At 42.8% G+C, this 26926-nt stretch overlaps 1 protein-coding gene across 4 annotated transcripts in view; it reads left to right on the forward strand.

Moving 5' to 3' along the window:
* Positions 1–20022, forward strand: part of LOC114701274 (serpin B6) — a 72325-nt gene extending 52303 nt beyond the window's left edge. Inside the window, exons 1-7 of one of the 4 annotated variants that reach the window (XM_028881338.2) lie at positions 4014–4102; positions 9390–9564; positions 10875–11027; positions 13241–13358; positions 16522–16664; positions 19044–19199; positions 19498–20016. In XM_028881338.2, coding sequence (XP_028737171.1) covers positions 9400–9564; positions 10875–11027; positions 13241–13358; positions 16522–16664; positions 19044–19199; positions 19498–19899 — 1137 coding nt within the window. In that variant the 5' untranslated portion in view covers positions 4014–4102; positions 9390–9399 and the 3' untranslated portion in view covers positions 19900–20016. Of the gene's footprint in view, positions 1–3913; positions 4103–4307; positions 4405–9389; positions 9565–10874; positions 11028–13240; positions 13359–16521; positions 16665–19043; positions 19200–19497 lie in introns of those variants that run through there. The other 3 variants (XM_028881330.2, XM_028881346.1, XM_037205832.1) reach the window with 3 other exon arrangements.
* The last annotated feature ends 6904 nt before the right edge of the window (positions 20023–26926 follow it).

Genomic DNA, 26926 nt, shown 5'->3' on the forward strand with positions numbered 1-26926 from the left:
CCAGGTGCTCTGCTACTGTGTTGAGCTGGGGAGGGCAAAGGTCACCTGAGCCCCGGAATACGAGGCTGATTAAAAAGAAAACTTAAAGAGAAAGAACAGCAGCACCACTGTTGTGCCCTTGAGAAAACCGTTTTCCAGTTTGGGTTTTCTGATTTATCAAACAGTTTCTCTATTTCCTAGTATTTTGCTAGCTGTTTCTGGTTGTCACAAGTCAAAAGGCAAATGATACCCTAAACCCCCGCGATGTGACCTTCATCACAGTCCTTCTAGCCCCTTTGGGCTCTGGTTGGCTGTCTCCTTCCAGTTCTTCAAGCTGCTCCTTGAGTGCTATATGCTTCCTCTTCATCGCTGCCCAGGCCTGACTCCGCCCAGTTTGCTGTCTGCCTTTTAAAGGTGCTGGGGATGGAACCCAGCATGCATTGCACCCTCTCTACCACTCAGCTGTATGCGCGGCCACACCTTTTAACTCTTCTTTTTGTTTGTTTTTGCTTTTAGTATAATATTTTAAAATTTATTCTTTGAAAATTTCATATATATATATATATAATCATATTCCCTCCAAGCCCTGCTGGATCCTTCTCCCCATTTCCCCCCAACTTCATTTCCTCCTCCTTTCCTTCCTTCCTTTCTTTCTTTTAATGATGACCCACTGGCTGCAGCTAGTGCTATCCATATGCACCTGGGTATAGGGTTGGTCTTTAGCGCACAGGCAGTCTTCCAGGTGCAACACCCCTGACTCTACCTCCCCTAGCAGTGGTTCTTCCTAAGCTCTTTTCTCATCTACACTGAAATGTTGACTGGCTCTATCTTGTACAGGTAGATGAGCTGAGTTCATAGGTGCAATGGCTCTGTTGGGTCCAGAAGACACTGGGTTACAGCATTCCTCTGAACCTCTGGCTCTTACATTCTTTCTGTCTCCAGGGGGTGGATTAATGCTCCTCCCAGAGGCTACAGGTTATCAAACAGAAAGCTCTTGCTAGGTATGGGATACTTTCCTTGGAGTTGCTAGGTAGGGGGGTCCTAGAGACCCTAAAACAGTACATGCTGTTGCCATTGCCCCTGGTTGCTCGCCAGAACTCAATGGAAAAATTGTATTGCTGAAGTCACCACACAGTTTAGTCACACAGCTTGAAGAAATCACGCTGGTACTGATCTGGAAGCCTCCTCCATGTTGGGTAGCTTTCATAGTACCAGAAGGTTCTAGGTAGGATGCCAGGAGAGATCCCTCGTGGTCTTCTCCATACTCTCCTTTAGGGCTGTACCTGGATTTTTAAAATAATGTTTTGTTTTGCTAAGTTCATTGTGGTGCCTCCTCTCTCTCTCTCTCTCTCTCTCTCTCTCTCTCTCTCTCTCTCTCTCTCTCTCTCCATTGGTCTCTGTCCATCTCTGTCTTTTTGTCTCTGTCTTTCTCTTTCTTTGTGTGTCTGTATGTGTATATGTGTGTGTGTGTGTGTGTGTGTGTGTGTGTGTGTGTTGCAAATGATTGAAACTTGGATCTTACTGCATCCCCCTTCCTTGCCTTCTGTACTTCCCCATCCTCACACAGTGACCTTGCCCTCATTCATCCATCCATATGTCACCTACACTGATATGTAGAAGCTTCCAGTACAAAGGCCTGGGCATTTGCTGTGGGTGGAGACTCAGGCTCTGAAACCCCCCTTGGAAAAGTGAGAAACCCAGGAGACCAATGAGTCACTGATACCTCCTGCTCATTTTTTGTCCTTTTTCCATCCAGGGTTCACAGGGCTGAGGCTGTCTACCAGAGATAAGCACAGTTAGTTCTTCATTAAATGAGGAAGAGAAGATAGGAAAGAGGAGAAAATACAGAAGACTTGTGAGTGATGATGAACAGTGACCTTTATATTCCCCATCAGTCATAGAGACTGACTTGCCAGATTTATAAAAAATTGCTAGCCCAGGGAGCTGGGTGGGAGAGGGAGATCAGTGACAGAGTGTGGGCTTAGCCTACAGAGGCTCTGAGTACAGTTACTGGTGGGAGGTAGGAGTGGGGAAGATTCCCAGCAGCTGCCCACTCCTGTCCCTCAGCAATTACCTAAAGAGACCGGAGAAAGGTCCTAGAAGCATTTCTAGTGGTGCTCATTGCGGGCACAGTAGACAACTGAATCCCAGGCCTTGGTCACATTAACACCAGCATTACTTACGAATTGGAGTAGTTCACCAACTGTGTGCTTCTATCACATCCTATAAAACCTGGCTCCTTTTGACTGTCACCTGTCTCTCATGACAAGCCCAGCAGAATACACACCAAAAATGTGACAGGCGTGCATTAAGCAGCCTCATGTTGAGGAGTCTTTCTGGGAAGATGCTGAGCCCCTGCATTTTTAACCCACGCAATCTGGAAACATTTCCTTAAGGTAACTTACTGAATCAGAACCACTCCTCCAGCTGTAGTGGAGGCATTTCCTCTGCTGTGACATGACCACTGCGCATCATGAAGCAGAGTTGCTGGGTGACCTACAGAACGCCACTGCCCACAGACTTGTCAATGAAATAGACAGATAGTTAGAGCTATGGTAATGGTACCGAGGCGAAGAGGGTCACCTGAGACTTCTGCTGTCTTCAGATGCACATATGCTGCCCCCACCACATGTAGTGGATTTGAAAACCTAAAGTCTAGGACTCAATCCACTGCACACAAAGGAATACTGTACTGCTGGGGAAAAGAATAAGGAAGATCTCTGTTTCATATTGGAGATAGCGCTAAAACACCCCAACACACACACACACACACACACACACACACACACACACACACAGCAACTTACACAATTATTCATCACAGAATGTTAGTCTATTTAAGAAAGGAGAAATTGCAGTTATATATAGAATTTATTATATCCACATTCCTCCCAAATACACACAGTATATTTTGCAAAGGACATGCTGGAAGGATGAACTGGAATAAAAAACTGGACTCAGGGGCTGAAGAGATGTCTTGGAGGGTAAGGGCAGATACTGGTCTTCTAGAGGATCAGAGTCCAGTTCTCAGCTCACAACTCCAATTCCAGGGGACACCGCACTGTCTTCTTCCATCTGAAGGCTCTGAGTTCATGTATACAAACCCGTACTCGGACACAGCGCGCACACACACACACACACACACACACACACCTAAAAACCAGAAAACAAACAAGCAAAACAACAACTAAACCCAGAGTGGAGTTAATGAAGAATGAGGAGGAGGAATAGTAAGATACTCTGAATTCCCTTGTTTCAGAACTTCACACATGAAAATTTACAGCTAGGGTGGTCTCCTGCTTTTTTACCGACATACACTAGGTAGAGGGGCCAAGGGTGCTGGTTAACATTCTGTAAATCAGGGCAGCCTCCACAGGAAACATCCAATGTAAGTGTCACCATGGTCATCGTTGGGAACCCTAGGTTTGGGGTCAGGGTCTGATGATTTTAGAGTTGACCTGTCCTTAGAGGTTTAAACCGGACCAGCACTCCCCACCAGGCGACTGGCTTCCCAGAAGGAATGCAAGATGGCAGACAGGGTCTTCAGTCTCATTTATATGAAGTATCAGCACTTCCAAGTCTGACTTTTCCAGTACAGAGTAGTGGAGTCTTCGGACACAGGCCCTGAGCATCTCTATTTTTCTGTGCCTGATGAACAGGTGCTCCAGCTCCGTCCCCAGTAGTTTAATCTTTTTTTTCTCCCTCACTTTAAACTTCTGTTCTGCTCTGCCACATTAATGTCCATCCACCAAACACTGGTATACTTCTGGTGACACTGTCATTCAGTCTACTACAGTAAACAGGCTGTAGGAAACCACCCAGAGACTCCAGCCTGAGTAGTAACCTCATGCATTCCTATAGCCTGGAGTTAGCCATAGCATTAAGAAAGTGCCAGAAAGATCAGCTGCACAATCCAGCGGGTTGGCCAGGAGCCAGAGGAGGGGCTAGGATGGAGGTTCTTAGGTGCTCACCTGGCCTTGTCCTCTGCCCCTGCCTAAGGGTGTGGCCAGGCTGTAGACTCCGCCCGCTTCCCCCGCCCCTCAGGTATTTGAGGCCCCAGGCGTGGTGGATTCCTTGTCCTCTCAGCTCTGCTCTCTATCGGCCGGGAAACCGAGAGTCCGGGGTATGTTCTGCGGCGGGCTAGCTGGGGATGCAGGGCTTTGGGGACAAGGGGCGCTGTGGACGCGGGCGGGGGGGGGGGGGTAGCGTGCGGCGAAGAGTCCCGTGGTCCCAGCTCGGGTTTCTTGTGCTGCATAGCGGCCTCAGCGACCCATGACGCAGCTGGGTTAGTAGCCTTGTGGTCCTGGCTGGCTGGTGACATCGCGGCCTTCCCAGATACGCCAGCTTCCTTAGAGGAGGCGGCTGGCGAGGGATGGGAGCGACGCAGAGCCGACCCGGCTGCTGCACTGGGGTCCCGGGCTACAGGTGACCACGCATGTCTCTCGGTTACGAGTGATCCTGGAGACCCCGGAGACGCGGGCTGGTGACGCCCTGCGACAGGCGTTGGGATCTAGGGTGGGGGATGGGGGTTCGGAGAGAAGCCAGTGGCTGGGTGCTCTGGTCCCTCTTTCCTGTCCAGTGTGCTTGGCTCTACCAGGGGCGCGGCCCTTGTGCTGGGAAGTTCCAGCAAATACAGGGAGGCCTTCAAACAGATACTTAAGAGAAACCATTCCAGATCTTTGAACTTTTTTCCCATTAAACTCACGCCAGAAGAATTGTTGTGAGATTTGATGTCTGTCGGGCTAGGAGGAAGGACATGAGCAAAGTTTTGACAGGGTTTCTGTGCCAGATGAAATTGGCATATGAGTTAGTTTTTCCTGCTTCCTTGTTTTGTTGATGGACCCAGAGCCTTGCTCTGCTGAACAAGGGCTCTGCCATGAGCCACAGGCCTGCTCTTCCTCCTTTACTGCTTACGTTAGTTGTGAGAATCAGAAGTATGGGAATCTAACAGTCATGTGGTGTCAGGAAGCTGGGTGTGAGGGAAAGCTGGGTGGGGTTTGGCACTTAGTATTTCTTGGCCCACTTGGGAGGCAATTGCTTGTGCTAGGATTTTTCCGGGGCTGCTATTTCCTTTCTCCGACTTGGGTGTGGGAGCTGATGTATCAGGGAACCTTGGGTAACTGTGTGTGATCAGAGACTAACTTTATAGTCCTGGCGCACATGGAATGACCCCACTCTTATCTGTATACATGGGAGTGTCCCAGTGTTTCATGGCTGCCCTGAGTGATTGTATCCACTACGACTTGTGTCGTGACACAGAGAGGGTGCATTTGGGTTGCTCTTGGCTCAATACACCATCTTCATTTGGCTCCCTATACCTGCAGGTCTCCCCACACATGAATTTCATACGAAGTCAGCATGAAATAGCAAACAGAAATCAAAATCTGACAGCAAACATGGTAGGAGAACTGAAATGTGTTGCCGCACACCTGTACTGCCAGCACATAGGATGCTGAGGCAGGGGGATAAGAGTTTGAAGCCAGCCTGAGGCTATATAGACATATATAGACCTTTTTCTGTTCTTGTTTTCTAAACATTGTAACCGTGTATGGTAACAGGGACCATTTATCTAGCACTTACATTGTGTTGGGTATTTACTCATCTCCAGACCATTTAAAGTACACAGGAGCATGTACTGTACATTGGTTAGGTCAAATATTAAGTTATTTTACATATGTAAATTGAGCACTTGAGGATTTTGGCATCTTCAGATACCAACTGATATCTTTTAGATATCCAGAAATACTGTACTTAAAATTCTATTAGACCATTTCCTGCCAAAAGCGCCTTTAAATTAGTTTAATGAGTTCCAGTTAACTCAGGCCAATAGCAGTAGATTGAATTAGAATAATCAACAATTGTGTCCCCCACCACCCCAGTTTCTGTCAGGAAGAGCCTGCAACACCAACCCTCTGTTTCCCAGTTTCTGTTTTCAGATATTTCAGCTGTGTGCTGGGCCATTGTGCTGGTGAAAGGTACACGTATCTGACTCCATCACTTAGCTGCCGTTCTCATCAGCCATCTCTGTAGCCACTGGCCTCAAAGCGCCATACAAATGCTGGGTTTTGTGTGTGTCTGGACTTGGAGAAGTTGGTGATGACTTTCTAGTTGACAGGTTCTGGAATCACTTAGTACTGTGAGGTACTATCTTGATTAGGTCAGTGTCTTGGCCAGGCCTTTGAGGGACTATCCTGATTAGATTAACTGAGGTTTAAAACCCTACCAGAAAAGTGGGCAGCACCATTCTCTGGGCTGCATAAAAAGTAGAAAGCTAGTTGAATGCACAAGCATTCATCTCCCCCTGAACTCTGGAGGTATGAGGAGCTATGAGCCAAAGTAAATGCTCACTGAAGTTGCTTTTGTCAGGGTATTTTATCACAGCAGCACATGTTGGCGAAGTCCTGGATGAGGTCAGTTCAAGAGTTTTAGCATCTGACCAATAGGTGATGCGGAAAGGAAGCGCAGAGTCAGTCTATGAGAAAGGAGCAGTACCTTCAAAACTGTTTCCAGAGTGAAGAGGAAATTTTCTTGAATTGCTAGTTTGAAAGAATCCTCCAAGAGTCCAGCAAAACACATGAGTGGAGCTCAGAGAGGGACACAAAATTGGGCGTTTCTGAATATCAGAAATAAGAATAAGTTTATAAGCTTTCAGAGCTGGGGTTGGAAAGGGGCAGTAGTAGATGGATCTGGGATCAGCTTATCATCATGCCTTCAAACAGCAAAACTGGTAGCTGGGAAGCAGTACCATAACTGAAAGTTATGGATGTAAAGTCACATGTAACCTTTTTTAGACCCTGCCAGACTCAGTAACATGGAAGGATAATCAATTTTTAGATGTTTAAGAAACCAGAATAACTATAATCTTTCTTAGAAAGTAAGTTTGACAGTGTGCTGCATCAAAATAAGGGAATAAATAACAAAACAATATGTTGGGCCCAGAACAGATGACATATATGAAGAGGTATGAACTGTATAGTATTCATAGAGCAAGGGTCTAGAGGTCTTCTGACTGATGTGCTCAATAAACTCTAGTTGGTATGAAGCACCTATGTAATGAAAGAGAAGAGTAGTGAGTGTGGCTATGAATGCCTCCAAGTGCCAGTGGGTCTCAGAAGAGTAGAATGTAGGAGAACTTGTAATGGTGATCTAATTTAAAGTATGGCCCATGGGGAACTTAAAGGCATCATCTATCCTATCTTTTCATCTGATGTACCCAACCATAGCAGTTGGATTTTCTTTTTATTGTGTGTGTACGTGTGAGTACATGCACACATGCATGCACACTTACGTTGTGTAGATGTAGACACTTGTATCTTGGTTTCCTGTGGAGATCAGAGACTAACCTCAGCTCTGGGTCCATGCCTTTCACCTTATTGAGATAGGGTCTCATAGTTTGCCTCTGCATTTGCTAGGCTTCTAGCCTATGAGCTTCCAGACATTCTCCTGTCTCCACCTCCCATCTCACAGGATTGGGACTGTAGGTATGTGCCACCTTGTCTGGTCGTACATGGGTGCTGAGGCTTCAAACTCAAGTCCTCACACTTGCATGGCAGGCCCCTATCCACTGAACCATTTCTCCAGCCCAACCGCTGCATTTTAAATTGGCACCAAAACTCGGTCTCTTCTTCAAGCACTCAGAATTAGTGCTTCACAAATTCTCTCCTGAAAGAAACAACTGTGCCTTTGGTCTGGAAGAGTGAATTCAGGATAGTATTCTCTTGTTGCTGTGGAGCCAGGATGTTTGAGACTAACAGCTCAGGGTCAAGTAACCAATATAAAGAGATTCTCACTAGCCACATAAGGACAGTTTTGTGCACCAACAAGAAAAAAATTCCATTAATTGGATTTTTTTCAATACAAAGGCTTGAGTCCATAAATAAATTTTAATGAGGCAAATAAGATGATTTAAAAGGCACAAAAGAATTCAGCACTATTTACACTCCTTCTAGGAATGTTAAATATTGAGGTGTCAGGATGGCCGAGTGGCCTAAGGTGCCAGACTCAAGAAATGTTAAATATTAAAGTTCCCAGGTCAAGTACAGTAGTCCAAAAGGCCTGAAGAATATTGGATTAGTAACAAAATACTTGCTACAATTTGCAGCTCATGTAGAGGAAAACTCAAGTGATAATACTGCAGAGAGATACCAGGGAAGGAAGGAAGAAACCTGGTATTTGGATGGGGTCTTGCAAATCCCCAAGAAGGTGGGATTGAAATCCAAAGTTATTTTAGCTAGACACGTGCTTGGCCACAACAGGAGTGAGTGCCTGGTACTAAACCACAGTGGGATAGCAGGGAGACCTTGAACAAGGCAGCCCTAGTCCTGTTTCTGCAGGGAGAGGACGCTCCCCAGAGATAATTCAATCCTGGGAAATCACTAAAGTCAGCCTGGTAGAAGGTCAGATGTGTCTGCACACTTCTTGGTCTCTGGGGGTTCTGTGTGGTTCCTCTGCTGTGCCCTGAATTGTTACACTGTCACAACCAGTTTGCATTCCTTTGTTATTCTCAGTTCAAATCTCAGGGTTCTGATTCCTCCCTCACCCCCTCTTCCTATCTGTTTGCATCTCAGCTAGTCTTGAAATAGAGAGCTTTCTTCCACAGCTTCCCCAGGGCTGTGATTACAGGTATCATGGCTGACCACAGTCTTTTGATCTAGAGAACTCACTTTGCTGAATTAATTTCTTCTTGCCTGTCTTCCAGTTAACACGCCTCTTCTATAAGACTGTATGTGATTACATTTAGTGACCATTTGAATTATGCAAGACATTTCATCTCAAGATCCTAATCCTTACCACAAAGTGTTTTCCGGCATGAAGAAACTTTCCCTGGTTCCACAGTTTGGGAATTGGGGGTCTTTGGGTTCTTTGTCCAGTTGACCACAGCTATAGCTGTAAAGCTGTGCCATGTATTCTGTTCCCATCACTACAGCTGGACACCTTTCCCTTCTCTGTGGCCTGTTACTTCCCCTCCCCATGCTCTGAGTTCTCAGCCACTGCTATGGGGGGGCTGATGGGAAATCTTAGAACTGTTGTACTGTCTAACTGGGGAAAGGAATTTGACAACTGCATGGGATGATATCAGAGCTGACAGGCCCTGCTTCTACAGTTGCCTGTTTCCAGCCTGCACTGCTGCATTTGTAGACTTCCTGGCTGGTGGGTCCTTACCTGCTTCTTGTCCTCTGAGCCATTTCCTTCTGGTTCCCCGTGTACTGATTACTGCACATGAGGAAGACAAGGCGCTGGCCTGAGTTCCCTCAGCAGGGCTGTATCACTTTCTGCACGTGACCTTTACTTTCCAGGCTGTGTTTTCCCTTTGTTCACTGAGCCGCAGAGTCACTGTGTGAGTGAGAGTGAAGACCAGGCCTACACATCAGCCTGTATTCATGTGATACTGATTTAATCCCTCGTTCCAGACTCGCTATCATGGATTCTCTGCGGGAAGCAAATGGCACCTTTGCCTTAAACCTTTTGAAAATACTGGGAGAAGACAGCTCAAAAAATGTATTTTTCTCACCCATGAGCATCTCCTCGGCCCTGGCCATGGTCTTCATGGGGGCAAAGGGAGACACTGCAAGCCAGATGATTCAGGTAACCAGCACCATTTCACAGCAGATAAATGCCATGGACTATCAGTTGAGCTGGTCCTCCACGTTCTCAGTCTCAAAAACTAATCCATCTGGAGGTACAAATGGGGATGAAATGACAGAGGAGTATGGTTGGAGCGTTGAGAGGAAGGATGCACTCTATCTGTTAGGACCCTATCACTGACTCATTGGTGATCGCAGTGTGTGTGTGTGTGTGTGTGTGTGTGTGTGTGTGTGTGTGTGTTGGCTTGAGTAAAAACACCAACGCGGTGACACCAGGGTCCCCTGTGATGCCCACTGTCTCCTCTCTGCCCCTAATGAATCTCAGCTTTTTCACAGGTAAGGGACACTGGAACAGTTTCAGCCTTGGCTGGAAGATCAGGGACATATCCATTAGGGCTCTTCTTGGACATAGAGCTTTAGCTACAGAGGTGTATGAACTGCAGAGACAGGCTGTCCCGGCATAAGAGGGGAGACTGTCTTGGGCAGTGACTTTGCATTCTGGGTTAAGTCTTGGCAGCTTCTTTCCATTTTACAAGACATACGGTGTTTGTTGCTGTTTCAGCCTGCCTCCTGTTTGAAGAGAGTTAGGGCGTAGAGGCTTGCCTTCAATTTAAACTGACTCTCTTTGTTTTTTTGTTCTAAGCTATTACAGCTACTGATGGGCAGTTCATCTGTTTCCTATGGGAGTAGCTGAAGTCATTTGTGTAGCTTTTTCAGAGGTTTAGAAGATCTACAGAATTGTATATGAAGTCTGGCGTCTATCTAGGTGTTCACTGTTGGCTGGGGTCTTGCATCTCTTTCCAGCAGCTTTATGTGATGGCAGTTACTCCAGGATTTTTATGTGGTCTCCTGGAGGATGGCTTGGATTTCCTTCCACCATGATGTCTGGGAACAAATGTGGCAGCTGCCAGGCCTTTTAAAGCCCAGCCTGGAACAGGGTCACTCTCCTCCATTCTGTTGGGCAGACAACACTGGAGCCATCCATATCCAAGAGCAGGGAAGAGACAGCATGGTCTGAGGTCAGAACTGGCTACACTGGAGTCATGGCGGGTCTGCTTGGCAGCCATGCTTGAGGCCAGAGCACAGTTAGTGAACGTGAAGACTGGGCTTGTGAAGGGCCATTTCTGCTCAGGGCTGACAGGGAACAGGGCAGGCTCCTAGAGAGGCAGCAGTCAAGGTACTTTCATCTTTAACTGGGTGGCTCTTTGAGTGGCAGCAAGGATCTATAAGATTTTGAGGATGAGCTGAGTGTTGACTCATTTCGTATAACTGGGCTTGCTGAAGTTGTGTTTGAATCTGTTTTGGTTTCAGGCGCTTTCTTTGGATAAATGCAGCAGCAGTGGAGGTGGAGATGTCCACCAGGGCTTCCAGTCACTTCTCAGTGAAGTGAACAAGACCGGAACACAGTACTTGTTGAAAACAGCTAATAAACTCTTTGGAGAAAAGACTTGTGATCTTTTAGAAGTAAGTATCATGTGGTACTCAGAAACAGTAGGCTAAGGATTCACCCTACTCCCTTGCCCACTAATGTGATTTTGTATTTGGTTACATGCTTTGGAATGACATGTGAGCATATTCTTATTGTACAGAATATTTAAGCAAGAGCCATTCTCTACCTCTGAACCTTTCCAGAAATAGGTTCTTTTTATATAGGGTGATGTGTATGTCCTGCACATACAGAAATATAGTAGGTGATAGTTTTCCCTGTGTAATACCATTAACTGTATTTTTTTTGTGCGTGTCTTTCATTCTTTGAATCTCAGAATCACATGACTCTGTCTCATTATTATTATTCCCATTTTTGGTGTGAGAGATGGAACCCAGGATCTCACACATATAAGCCCCAACTCTACTACTGACCCACAGCCCAAGCACTGTTCATTATTAGCCATCATCTGATAATCCTGAGTATAGATGTACAGTGACATAGTGAACCGCTTGTGTGTGGGAGACAGTGTGGGCCATTACCAACAGTAAGTTACTGAATGTCGATTTATGACCATGTGCGTGCATTGCTGGCAGATACATTTGTGAAAAGAAGATGAAGCCTTAAGACTGTAATATGTGTTGCTCCATTGCTCTCCCAGATGGCCAGAGATATCAGCAGAGTGTTCATTTCCTTCCCTGTCAGGGGCTTGCACGATCTTAATCTTTTCAGTTTTGACCTTGAGATTGCAAAGTTTTTTTTTGTTTTGTTTTGTTTTGTTTTTGAGAATGCTCAAGTTGAGACTCAGTAAATCAGGGGAAAAAAAAAATCTTATAGTGACCCTGTGAGGTATAGCCATCTCTCTCCTGATTTACAGTGGTTAAGGAGGTGTAGAGAGATTGGCTCTTCTAAGACCACTCAGCTGATATTCAGACTGTGGTGTTGTAATCCTGTATCATAATTCTGTTTCCCTCAGGGAATGGAGAGATGCTCATTTTTTAAATAAAATGCCTGGTACAAAAGCATGTAGACCCAAGCACCCACATAGAAACCCAACATGAAGTTTCATGTCTGTAAGCTTAGTACTGGGGGATAAAGAGAGGAGTGGATTTCTGGAGTGCACTGGGCAGCCTGCCCAGCTTCATTGATGAGCTCCAGGTTCAGTGAGAGGCTGTCTCAAAAAATAAGGTGCAGAACTAACTCTTGAGAAAGATACTTCAAGTAACTTCCTAGCATTAACATAGATTTTACATATACATGCACATACATGTGTACATATCTATGCACACATATGTATACATATATTTGCCACACACACATAAATATGCAAATGAAAAATAAAAACAATTCTCTCAAAGAGGAATTAAATATATAGCCATGAAATGAGCTATTTCATAGAAATATTGAGAAACCATTCCATATACACTGTCAACATAATGGGAGTTTCATCTCATTTATGTTGTATTGAATTTTCTGTTGTAACAAGGCAGATGTGGGTGGTCATTAAAGTCATTGTCATTTTACAGAATATATCAGCAAATGGCTTGAACTTTGGTTTGTCTTGTGGTGCTGGTGATCAGTTGCTTTAAGGCCTCCACCTCTGGGCTGCACCACCTAACCCCACCCCAACATGGACTGCCTTTTTGTGAACTGCTCACTCCCCGAAACTGAGCTGCATGAGATGGTGACCATGGACACATAGCTTTTCAAATTCCACATCATGAAGTAAAATAAATTAAAATGAAACACTCAGTTTCTTAGCTTCTATGGCCATTCCCTGGTGTTCTGGGCTGTAGGTGCCACCATTTTGAATGGTGCACATTTGTATTTCTGTTAGCATGGAAAACTGTGGTAGAAGAAGGTCCATCCTGTGCAGTGCAGAGGTGCCATAGCCCTTGTGGGGTTAAGCCTCCCTCTGCCCATGTGGTGGCTACTAGAGTGACAGCAGTGTAGTACTGCATCTGGGGGTCTTCCCCATTGTCTCCTGAGCCTCAGCTGCTACCTCTAGGATCCAGCTGCTCATTGCGATTTTTAGTAGTATTCAGATCAACCACCATCTTACCTCGTTAATAAACTAAGATTAAAGAGATCTGGAGACAGGAAGGCTGGATTTTACACTCTTTCTGTATATTTGTTTGCAAATCCCATCTGTACACCATTAAATTTTGATTTATTGCTTTTGATCATCGAGGAAGGAGGCTGTTGGTGCTAATCTCTCTCATGGCTGTGTAGTTATGTTGCTCTGTCTCAGTCTTTTAAAGATTCCTGCCGCAAGTTCTACGAAGCAGAGATGGAAGAGCTGGACTTTCAGGGAGATACAGAGCAGTCCCGACAGCACATCAACACCTGGGTGGCCAAAAAGACAGAAGGTGAACACAGAGTTGATCTGTTCTGTTTGTTTTCAGAGCTGGGGTTTGAATCCAGGGCCTGAGCATGCTGAGCAGGACCTTGCTACTGAGCTAAATTCCAGTCCCTGTTAGGCAGTTAGCCTATTTTAAAAAATGGTACATTTGTTAGTTTGTTTATTGTGTGCTTGTGTCTATCTGTGCAACCTGCACTCAGAATAACTCACAGGAGTTGGTTTTCTCTCTACCACTGGGTCCTAGGGATTCTACTCACTTCTTCAGGTGTGTTAGCAAGAATCTTTACTTGCCAGGACATCTATCTGTGTATAGTTTTTTTAATTTTTATTTTGGTTTTTGGTTCTTTGTTTTGTTTTGTTTTGAGACACGGTCTCTCTGTGTAGCCTTGGCTTTCTTGAAGCTCCCCATGTAGATGAAGCCGGCCTCAAACTCAGAGATCCACCTGCCTCTGCCACTCAAGTGCTAGGAATAAAGGCATGCACCACCATGCCTGGCTTCGTAGTCTATTGTTAATAATCATATCATTAATGCATTCACAGGCGCTTCAAGTGTCAACAATAATGACCTTTGTTCTTTAAATCAGGACTTCTTTTTGACATGCCTGGGGATCGAAACCAAGGACTTGTAAAGTTCTCTAATGTTGATCTGGATCTTTAGCCCTAAATCAGAAATCAGAACTCTTTTTTTGTTTGTTTGTTTGTTTGTTTTGTTTTTGTTTTTTTTTCCTTTCAAGATAAGGTGTCTGTATGTAGCCCTGGCTTCCTGAAACTTACTCTATAAACCAAGTTGGCCTGGAACTCAGGAATCTGTCTCTGCCTCCTGAGTGCTGGGATTAAAGGTGTGCACCAATCTGCCCAGCCCCTAAATCAGAACTCTTAAACTGCCCATCCCAACTCCTTTTTGCCTAAGGAATTTTTATATTACCTTCTACAGTGTATAAAACAGTTACATATTTATATATCTACAGAAATATGTTTTAAAACTGTTGGTAAAATTATAATTTTGTCATAATTAAAGATGGAGTCAAATTTGCATACTAATGATGTAAAGAGTTTATGTAATACAATACAATTAGAAGGTAGAATAAGTTGAAACTTATAAAGAAATCTTTATATTCATGTGTATATGTCTGCATACATTTATGTGCAGCCTGTGCCTGCAGGGGCTTGCAGAGGCCAGAGAGTGCCAGATCCTCTGGAACTGCAGTTCCAGGCAGTTGTGAACCACCTGATGAGGATACTGTATGAAATTGTATCCATTTAGTCATCTCTTCCTTTCCCCAAAGATGTAATAATTCCATGTTTACACACTGAGAATGAGAACATGAAAATAAGTGAAAGTCTAGTTTTCACAATAAAGCCATTCTGTCTCTCTAAGGGCAGAAAACTTTGTATGTAGATCACAGACGCTGCAGTGTTGGTTGGCATTGCATTTTATAGGATAACACCATAGCATGCACAGTTCGAAGTGCTCATGCATGTTCAGGATCAAGGTCACAGTGAAGTGGTGTGAAGCTAGATGGGAGCTGCTGTAGTACACTCTTCGGGTTCATCGTGCATTGGAGTTTGAATGAAGTTTCAGCTATTGCCTGTTCAGAAAGCTGCAGTTTTTCCCACAAGCCCCACAGTCAGGCAGTAAGATCACTATCTGCAGCTTAAGAGACTTTGCTCTAAATAAATGAAAACTTTACAAAACTGTCTCTAAAATATTGTCAGTTTCTGACACTTTGCAGAGTTTTTTCCTGTTCCCTTTTCTTCTTTAAAGACTGTGGCTATGTAACCCTGGCTGACTTATATCCTGTTACATAGATTGTGTTGGCTCCCAGTGGTGGGATTAAATGTGTCACTACATCTGGCTTTTCCCAGCTTTTAACAGCTGTATGTAGTGTCTCCCAGTATTTGATACACCTATTCAATAATGAACCAACCTGCTGCTGTCTCCCCCATCCTTGGTGCCCAAAGAGTCCAGAATGCTTTCCTTCTAGGTCTATAGCTCTTTTCTCTCTGAGGGTTTTGCTGCCATTCTCTACTTAGCTAGGCTGGCTGTAGGTGTTGGGCCCAACCCCCATTAACCTGTGATTGTGGATTGCTTTATACTTATAAGATCCATTCTATTACTGCTATTCTACTTTCAATTTATTTTTAAGCTGATGCATAAATATACATATTGACAAGGTTCCATTAATTTTCAGTGTGCATTCTCTAATGTTCAGATTAAGATAAATATATCTATCACTTCAAATACTTTTAAATTTGAATTTGTAATCAGTCTATTTTAAAACAGTCTAAAGTTCCTTTCTTAAAGTTGTGTCTTTCCGGCTCAAGCAATGCTTTTAAATTCCAACTGTGGGTTTAGCATCAACTCATATATTTTATGTGTTTTTTTTTGAACAATGAAGTTTTTTGTACTAGAGCCTTTTGGGTTTATTTTTTTCTCACTAAAACTTGTTTGGATTTAGTGCTGGAGAGCTGGCTCAGCAGTTAAGAGCACAAACTGCTTTTGCAGAGGATCTGAATTGGTGCCCAGCACCCACATGAGCTTTCTATCATTTCAATTCCAGGGAATCTAACACTTGGGGCCTCTGTGGACATCAGCACACATGTGGACACACACACACACACACACACAAAACATTAATTCAAAATAAATCTTAAAAAACCAAAAGAGGTGTGTTCAGGGTTGTTGCTTTAAGGACAAATGTCCTTTTATTTTGAGAGAAAGTAAAATCCCTTATCCATGCTCCTGACCAGAACAGGAGGTGGTGCTCTTTGCCTGTCAGTCCTTTGCATGTATCAGCCAACTCTGTTAGCCAACTGGGTCTTGTCTTTGTTACTGTTCTATTGCTGTGAAGGGACACCATGACCAAGGCAACACTTATAAGAGAAAGCATCAAATTAGCTTGCTTATGGTTTTAGAAAGGTTAGTTCATGATCATCATGGCAGGAAACAGACAGGCATGGTGCTGCAGCAGTAGCTGATCCAGAGGCAGCAGGCTTTTGAAGTCTCAAAGACCACCCCCAATGACACACCTCCTTCAACAAGGCCATACTTACTAATCCTTTCCAAACAGTTCCATTAACTGGGAACCAAGCATTCAAATACATGAGTCTAGGGAAGCCATTCTCATGCCTTTTAATTTTTTTTTTCTTTTTTAAATTCATTCTTTCAGACAAAATCAGAGAGTTGCTGTCTCCAGGTACACTGAATTCAGACACTCGGCTGGTCCTTGTGAATGCCATCTACTTCAAAGGAAACTGGGAGAAGCAGTTTGACAAAGAGGACACCAGGGAGATGCCTTTCAAAATCTCCAAGGTAAACACAGTGCAGGAGCAGAGTAGACTCCTGGGTAAGGTCCCCTGTTCACATTGGCTTCTGAAACACAAGGAGGCTGCTTCACGTAGCCCATGCCTCTCATGTCTCTGGGCAGCACAGCAGCCAGGACTGCTCTCTCAGCTTTTCTCTTTCTCTTCCCTTTCCTTTTGCATATTGCTAATGGTGGCTGCAGTCAACATGGGTCCAGGCCTGGCCCTGCTTCTCTCATTGGTCATGGTGTCACTGGCAGCTGTTGAGGTCAGACCTGATGGCAGAGCTCTGCAGTGTACCTTAAACAGTCTGCCATATACCTTTGCAGATATGGAAGTCTGAACTCCAGCTGTGGTCTCTGAGGCTCTTTGTGGCCCTGAATGCAGCCCATTCCTCAGGATCCCCCTCAGTGGTGCACATTCCTTTCTTTTCAGTGTGTCTTTCTATAAGTGCTGTCTTATGTCTTCTCCCTCTTTCAAGAGGACCACAACTCTAGCTGGTTGCCACAAAACAATGTAGTGGGAAAAGAACCTTTCTCACCCTGCTGGCAAAAGAGCAGAGGGCAGACAGCTGTCTACTGAGTGCCTGGCTTATGGCCAGTGCTCAGTAAACACTGAAGCAGTGTGTGAAATTCAGTCTTGGTTTGATGGGATAAGCACAGATTTTTGCTTATAGACACGCACACAAAAATTCAACCTCTTTGAGGTTGGAGCATGTTATTTGCTGGTGGCCCAGTGTTTGTTTGTAACCATATCGTGTTCTCTCTCTCTCTCTCTCTCTCTCTCTCTCTCTCTCTCTCTCTCTCTCTCTCTCTCATACTCCTAGGCTGAAAATAAAACAAATTAATTCCATCAAATTCTGGATTTTAATCAGACCTCAGATCTCCCAGACAAACTTGATTTTGAACCTCTACTTTCTTAGGAAATGCAATTTATTTCAAGATTTATTCTTAAATAAACTGTTCATTTTTTCCTGATTAAAATATTTCTGTCTTTGAAATCAGTTGTTGACAAAATGTACATAAGGACTCCCTTCAACTGCAAGCAACAGAAACCCTAGATGACTATAGTTGAACTCATACAAGTTCATCAGCCACCAGGAGGGTGGGAAATGGGTGAAACCTGGAGTTTCCTGAATGGGGTGATGCTCTTGGGAACTGACTCTCCTTTCCTGCTCTACCATCCTTAGCATGAGGTCTTTTCCTCATGCTCACACCAGGGCTTTGACCCTGACTCAGCAGTCCATGGGGAGGGGCATAGGACTGAGCACAAGAGCCTCCTTCTGAGACCTTCCCCATTTATTATATAAAAGGAACTACTTACTGTGGCCCCTGCTAAGTACAGGGTCAGGAAGCATTGTCTTGCTTCCTTGGCTCTGCCGTCAACACAGACTGGTCTGTGGCTTCATCAGATGTTGACTGTAATCCTTATATATTGTCATGCCTCCAAAGGCACAAGATTTTCCGTTGATATGGATTTGTATTTATATTACGAGCAGTATTCCTGCTCACTAATTTGCCATTAATATGGTCTTCAAATGTTACATAAGAGCCCACTGTGCACCAGACATTAACTGGTTGAGTGTGTCTGCCTTTGTGAAGGTTTGTTTTCCTGGAGGAGAGAAATTGGAGATAAGCCTAGGTAAGACCACAGAGGTTGCTGGGAGGGCATCTGAGACATACAAAGGAGGTGGCAGGATGCTGTACTTGAGTGTGGTTGCAGAGGAGAGCTGCGGAGGAAACCTTCTCTGGGAGATGATATGTGAGTAAATATGGTGGCACACATATTTACTCACAACACTTGGGAAACAGAAACAGGTAGGTAGCTCTCTGTGCATTCAAGGCCAGCCTTGTCTGTATAGCAAGTTTGAGGCCAACTAGAGCTGCATAGTGAGACTCTGTGTCAAACAGGCAAGATTCCACCTCCTCCCAATCTAGCACTCCTGAGGACCAACCTTGAGAAGGGGGCCTTTGGGGCATGTAAGGTCTAGACAAGTATTTGGGAGGCTGATGAAGTGTTCTAGAAGTCAACTTAAGAAAATGCTCCTTAGACTGAAGAGATGGCTCAATAATTAGAAAAAAATGTTCTTGAAGAAGAGCAGAGTTTGAATCCAGCACAAATGAATGGAAGACAAAAACATGATCATAACCATCCATAACTCTTGTTACAGAGGGATTTGACACTCTTTTTTGAAATGTCTAGGTAATAAATGCACATAGTCATATAGTACACACACACATACATTCAGGCCAAATACTCACACATATACAACATAATAATAATAAAAAAAAAGCCAAGTATTCCTAGTTGCAGTGACTGGCTTCCTTGATTGAATCTGCCCAATGTTTCACTTGTGTCTCCTTTCAGTATAATATTTGTCTATCCACAGAATGAGGAGAAACCTGTGCAAATGATGTTTAAGAAGTTTACTGTTAACATGACCTATATTGGAGAGATATTCACCAAGATTCTGTTGCTTCCCTATGCTGGCAATGAGCTGAACATGATCATCATGCTTCCAGATGAGCACGTTGAACTGAGAACGGTAAGGAGCGTGGGGCCTTGATGGGGCTGTGAGAGAAAAATTGAGTGGCACTTGGGTTTCTGCTTGGACAGCTCTCCTAGGCTCCCATGATCATGTTTTTGTCTTCCATTCATTTGTGAGGCTGGGCTGGAACCCAGGGTCTGGAGCCTGCCTGACAAACACTCACCACTGAGCTGTACTCACCCCTCCCAGCTACTGTATTGACTTACAGCCACACTTCCCCGTGCAGTGTAGAGCCTCCCCATCATCTCAAGTGTCCTGTGACAACACTGTCCTGAAGTCTTCAACTCTCTTCTAGGTGGAAAAGGAAATAACTTATGAGAAATTCATAGAGTGGACAAGGCTGGACAAGATGGATAAAGAAGAGGTGGAGGTTTTCCTCCCAAGGTTTAAACTGGAGGAGAATTATGACATGAAGGAATTCCTGTGCAAGCTGGGCATGACTGATGCCTTTGACAACAGGGCAGACTTTTCTGGAATATCTTCTAAGGAAAACTTGTTCCTCTCCAAGGTTGTGCATAAGTCCTTTGTGGAGGTCAATGAGGAGGGCACCGAGGCTGCGGCTGCCACCGCTGCCATCATGATGCTGAGGTGTATGAGGTTCACCCCCCGCTTCTGTGCCGACCACCCCTTCCTTTTCTTCATTCAGCATGTTAAGACCAATGGCATTCTGTTCTGTGGCCGGTTCTCCTCTCCCTGAGGAAAAGGTGTTCCTGTGTCTGCCTTTTATCCACTCTCCATGGTTTGCCTGTAACCCAAGTGACCTTATCCATAAGTGCAATGATAATTTTGAAATAAAGGGCTTTCTAGCATCCCACCTTCATAACTGTTTGTCTGTCTCCTGGGAAGGCTTTTTCTGTGACCTGAAATTGCATTTCTGGGGGTTTGTGGTGTTGCTGACTACAGAGTTCATCCCTGCTGAAGGACCCTATGGCTGCCAACACAGGCAGCCATGTGTCCCCCTGTGACAGGAGCAGAGAAGCAGTGCTTCTGTCTCTTCTCTTGGTAGCATCAGGATCTTACTCCACTTTAAGTTAAAAAAAGCCAGTGAGTTGAAGCTCTGAGGAGTGGGCAGCAGAGACATGCCTCTGACAGTCTGTGTAGAACTGTGTGCCTAAATTTATGTAAGCTAGATAGGCGGGGTGATCAGGGACCCAGCCCAGTGAGAACAGCTCATTTATTTCCCCTTATATCTGTTTTCTCTCATATAGTGTGACACACATACCTCTTTAGATACATACTGTCCACTTTCTCCCACGGATTGGAAATATTCCGTCATTCACGGGAATATGGTTGAGCATAGCTGCATGAATAAACATCAGGTGACTTTCTAACTAGTGACAGATTACAGATAAAAAGATGACAAGTTTCTGAAGCTGTGTTTGCCACTTGCTGGAAATACAATAGAAGCATTTAAATGGAAGTGAAGAAACTGGGGGGGGGGGCATGGTCTATGTGAAAGAGTCATGTTGGGACTCTAAGGGGTGGCAGGAAGGATCTTCCATGACCTGTGTGCAGTTTTACAGAAGCCAGGGTCTCTTCTGTGAAAGAGATGCTGCTCTGTAAAAGAGATGTTCTTCTGTGAAGGGCACCGATGCTGCTCACACACTGCTAAGCTGAGGTGACAAAGTGGGTGACATTAAGAGACATGGAATTTAGGAGTTGATGTGAAGAAAGGGAGATTAAAGTTTGCTGCCTTTGATGTCCACCCTTTGTCACTGTCCCGTTGCTATAGCAAAAATACCTGAGACTGGAAAAGCTGAGCATGATGGTATAGACATGTGATTCCAGCACTTGGTAGGTAGAGGTGGAAGAATCAGGAATCAAAGCCATCTGGAGTTAACTGGAGTTTAGTGAAACAAATTAAATGAACATAGTGGACATCTACAGAGCTTTCCATCCAATAACTAAAGAGTACAAACTTCTCAGCAGCCCACGGATCATTCTCTACAATCTATCACATGTTAGGACACAAAGCAAGTCTCAACAAACTTAGAAAACTTGAAATAACATCTTCCAGTCTACCTGACCACAGTGGAATAAAGCTGGCTGCCAATAGAAAATACAGGAAGTACATAAGTTCATGGAGACTAAACAGCACATTACTGAATGGCAGTTGGGTCAAGGAAGAAATCTATAAGGAAATTAATAATTCCTAGAATTGAATTAAAATGAAAACACAACCTACCCAAATCTATGGGACATAAGACAGTCTTAAGAGGAAAAAGTTAACTATAACATTAAGTACCTACATCAAAAATCTGAGATATCAAATTAGTAACTTAATGATTCGCCTGATATCCTTGGAAAAAAACAGGAACAAACAGCATCCCAAAATAGCATGGGAAGAGATAATCAAATGTGGGGCTAAAATTAATGAAATAGAAACAAACAAAAACAAAAAATACAAAGAATCAAAGAAACAGTAGGTTCTTCAAAAAAAAAAATTAACAGGATTGATAACCTTTTACCCAAATTATCCAAAAATCAGAAAAGATCTAAATTAGTACAATTAGGGATAAAAAGTAGACATCACTATAGACAGTGCAGCAACTCAGAAAATCATGAGGACATACTTAAAATTTTTTTATCCTACCAAATGAAAATCCAAAAGACATAGATGAATTTCTAGATTTATATTACCTACCAAAGTTAATTCAAAATGAAGTAAATAATGTAAAAAAACTTTTAACAAACAATGAGATGGTAATAGTAATTAAAAATCTCTCAACTAAAGAGAGCCCAGGTGGATTCTGTGTAGAATTTTGTCACAAATGTGCCTCAAGCTATTCCCCCAAATAGAAAAGAAAGGAACATTTCTAAATTCTCTTTACAAAGCCAGTATTACCCTGATACCAAAACCAGATTAAAAAAAAAAAAAACTAATAAAAGAAGAAAAAAAAGGGTAAGAAAAATTGTAGGCCAACCTTCCTTATGAGCATAGACATAAAAATTTCTAATAAAAACCTTGCTAAGCGCTGGGCGGTGGTGGCACATGCCTTTAATCCCAGAACTTGGGAGGCAGAGCCAGGAGGATCTCTATGAGTTCGAGGCCAGCCTGGTCTACAGAGTGAGATCCAGGACAGGCACCAAAACTACACAGAGAAACCATGTCTCGAAAAACCAAAAACAAACAAACAGGCAAAAAACCTTGTTAAGCAAATTCAACAGCACATCACAAAGATTATCCATCATGGTCAGTTGAATTGATCCCAGAGGATGGTTCAACATACATAAAGCAATAAACATAATCTACCACATAAATAAAGGACAGAAACCACATAATTATCTCATTAGATGCAGCAAAGGCCTTCAACAGTATTCAACATTCCATCATGATAAAAGTTATGAGTAATCTAGGGATATGAGGGACATACCTCAATATAATAAAGGCAACATACAGTAAGACCAAATGCAACATTATTCTAAATGGAGAAAAACAAAGTATTTCTACTAGCATAAGGAATACGACAATAATGCCCATTCTTTCTCTCCATTCCTGTTCAATATTGTGCTTTAAGTCTTGGCTAGAGGATAAGACAAGTGGATGAGATAAAGAGGATACAAATAGGAAAGGAAGAAGCTTAAGTATCCTTATTTGAAAATGATATGATTCTATGTATAAAAGATCTTAAAGACTCCACAAGGAAACTACAGATGACAAACACTTTCATCAAAGTAGCAGGATGCAAAATTAATGCATAAAAGTTGCCTTCTATCTGCAAACATGCCAAAAATGAAAACAGTGAAACAATAGCATGCACAATTGCCTTAAAAAAATACTATTCACAATTTCTCTACCCTCTCCCCCCAAAAAAAATGCTTCTTCAGCAAAGGATACAATAATTCAAGTGAAGAGGCAGCCAGCAGAATAGAAAAAACACTTTACCAGTTGTATATCTGACAGCATTAGTATCTGGAATATATGAAGAAAAAGGAAAAGCCTTAAATATCAAGAAAACAAATAACCCAATTTAAAATAGGGACATGGAGCTGAACAGATTTCTCAAAAGAATAAATGTAAAAGACTGAGTGTAGCCACAAGTTTCTTCAGTCCTGCCCGGCCCTGCAGTTGGATGAATTTCTCTCATTTGCATCCTGCAGCCACTCATTCCCAAGTAAACACACAGAGGCTTATATTACTTACAAACTGTATGGCCTATGTGTCAGGCTTCTTGTAAACTAGCTCTTATAACAACTCCACTCATTTCTATTAATCTATATATTGCCACATGGACATGGTATTACTGGTCTGTTGGCATCTTGTTGCTCCTTGGGTGGCAGGCTGGCATCTCTCCAACTCCACCCTTCTTCATCTCCTCTTCAGTTTGAATGTACTGCCTAACCTTATCCTCCTCTGCCATAGGCCAATGCACCTTTATTTATTATCCAGTGGGAGCCACACATATTCACAGTGTACAGAAAAACACCCCCCATCATTTCCCCTTTTCTGTCTAATGAAAAAGGAAGGTTTTAATTTTAACATAGTAAAATTATATATAATAAAACAGTTATCAAGCAAGAATTACAGTTACAATATCTATTCTATTTGTATTTGGTAAAATTAAAGAAAATATCCTATCATTTATCCTATATTTGTGAGTCTAAAGTTTTACATCTAATTTACCTTTTATCATAACTAAGAAAAACTATTATAACTATCTAGTCTTCAACTTCATCAAAAGCCCAAGAAGGATATAATATTACCTGAGTAAAAAGGAAGTGCATTGAAAGTAACTTCCATAATACTAGAAATGACAGAGACCTCTGGCTGCCTGGACAGTCACCCAAAGTTCCTCTGTATTGTTGAGGCATCTATCTTCACTGTATAGGCATAGAGTCTCTGGCATAGCTTTCAGTGAAACAGGACATTTTAAGGACTTTTCTGCCCATTCTGGCAAAGTTTGTCAATTGCGTCTACCCATGTCCTGTAGAATGTCTGCCAGTTTCTTCTGTGAAGCAGGAATGTTAAGGACCATCTCACCCTGTTTTGGCAAAGTTCAGTGGTCATTTTCCCATGGGCCCTGCATGTCCAGGTTATACAACATTGTCAAGCAGTCCAGGCAAGAGCAGTTTCTTGCCCAAATGGCCAGTTTTTCCAAGAAGTAGATAAACTCCATATGGAGTGTCTTCAATGCCCATCTTCCTCTTTGAAGTAAATTTGTGCTGCCAGAAGCAGACATGTCTCACTATCCAGAAAATTCTAAATTTTTCAAACATTTTAAATGCCATAATCTGTACGTCTTTGAAGTGTTTGAAGATTACCTACCTGATTGAAATATATCTATGTATATCTAGGATACTTAATCTGTATTTCTTAATTATGCATTACAAGTTTAAATGAGTTGCATAAACAATACCTTAAAACATGATAGAAATATACATACAGTAAAACAAAATTAACTTTAAACTTGTATCAATAAACTGAAATCCATACCAATGTAAAATATTTTTAGATTAACTTTCAGTTTTTGGATTAAAGTAGATTCAATAATCTACCCCTTTATCCTATCATTTCTATATCATATCCCTCTTTCTTCTTTTAGAAAGAGATTTATATGACCAATAACAATTTGTAGCCAAACCCTAAACAATGTCAAACATCCATAATCCTTTTTGGCAGTGTGAGTGTAGTTTTCTAGGCTACTTCTTGCTGATTAGTGACACTGGCAATCTTATGGGGATCCTGAGAAAATTTGAGATAATGGTCAAGTCCTGCCAAGACCATCTATAACCTTTGTTGATAGATACCATCTGTCAAGGTTCAGACACTCTCACTTGATCAAATCTGATCCATCCTGGAACAAATCCACAGCCTCTTGCTTCCTGTGGAAACAGAAGCAGAGCCTACTTTCCAAAGCAACATATCCTTAGACTCAAATTTTGAAGTCAAGATACCTTTAAAGTATATATGTTTGTTTGAAAAACTCAGCAGCCTTTATAATCAAATGTCTCTCTCCAGTTAAAAATCCCAAAGACAACCCAATCCAGACTCCTATCTTCATCTTTACCTGGCTTAACTTTTATAGTACTTTTATAGTCTCTTTGCAGACTATTTTTAAAGCTATCTATTTCTTTATATAACTGTATATACTCCTTTTCCTCTCTCTTCCAAGCCTACATAAATTTCTACATATATTGTAAACCATTTAGTTTTATTTCATCTGAATCTGTCTTATTGTGAATCTATAATCCTCTGATTTTAAACTGTTAAGCTGCTTGATGACTTTGACTGTTGACTCCGTCCCCCCTCACCTTCTCCACATGGTGGAGGTATGTTTACTAACAGCTCTGGGATCCATGTTCACCACCAAGTCTAGGAAGCAGTGGATCTATACCTCCATCAAGCAGTGTGTAACCCAGAAACTTTTTTTTTGGTCTGTACTAGCAAAAGCTAAATCCACATGTAGTGCACTCTACAGTTTGGAGACACCTCTATCTACCACAGCAGGAATCTGCCATGCTATAGCTCAAGCCTATATGCTGCAGTGTCTCTGTATCATGGCTTGTCTAAGAGATACAGTTAGGAAGCTGGTCTTGGCTCCATTTTAGAACCCTTTTTAAAAGCTTTCTCAGGTTTTGGGTGGAAATTCTTGCTACCATGTTGGATGCCATATGTAGCCAGAAGTTTCCTTGGTTCTGCCCGGCCCTGCAGTTGAGACAAATCTCTTCCATTCATGTCCCCGCAGTCACTTGGTCCCAAGTAAACACACAGAGGCTTATATTACTTACAACTGTATGGTCTATGGGTTAGGCTTCTTGTAAGCTAGCTCTTATAACTTAATTCATTTCTATTAATCTGTATATTGCCATGTGGCCATTGTATTACTGGTCTGCTTGGCATCTTGTTGCTCCTTGGGCAGTGGGCTGGTGTCCTCCAACTCCATCCTTCTTTGTCTCATCTTCAGTTGGAATGTACTGCCTAACCTTATCCTGCCCTGCCATAGGCCAGTGCAGCTTTATTTATTATCCAGTGGGAGCCACACATATTCACAGCATGCAGAAAGACATCCCCCAGCAATTGAGAATTTTTTTGTTAAATGTTCAACATTCTTTGCTATCAGGAAAGTGCAAATTAAAACTGCTTTGAGATGTCATCTTATCCCAGTCAGAATGGCTAAGACCAAAAACCAAAACAAGACAAAACACCAAAAAACAAATGCTGCTGTAGATGTGGGACAGGGGAACACTATTCACTGTTGATGGGAGTGCAAACTGGTACAGGCAGTGTGAAAATCAGTGTGAAGTTTCCTTAGAAATCTAGAAATAAATCTACCAAATGATCTAACTATACTGCTCTTGAGCATAGACCCCCCCCAAAAAAAAAACCCTGTATCTTACTAGATAGATACTATCTCATCTATGCTCACTGCTACTCTGTTCACAATAGCCAGGAAATGGAAATAGCCTAGATGCCCACCAACTGATGAATGCATAATAAAAAATGTGGTGCACTTACACAATGGAATATTATTCAGATGTTCATAATAATGAAATTAAGAAATTTGTAGACAAATAGATGAAGAAGGAAATAATCATTTGGAGGGAGATAACCTAATACAGAAAAAACAAACTTTGTATGTTCTCTCTTATATGTGGATGCTAAATTTGAATCTTTGGATATGTGCATTTCAATTGAAGTACTCATGTATGTCAGGAAAGTGGTAATAAACCATGGGGGTGCCATTTAAGGTGGGGGAGATGGTGTGAAGAGGAAACGGGAAATA

This window comes from Peromyscus leucopus, chromosome 5, assembly GCF_004664715.2.
Source record: "Peromyscus leucopus breed LL Stock chromosome 5, UCI_PerLeu_2.1, whole genome shotgun sequence".
Lineage (NCBI taxonomy): Eukaryota > Metazoa > Chordata > Mammalia > Rodentia > Cricetidae > Peromyscus > Peromyscus leucopus.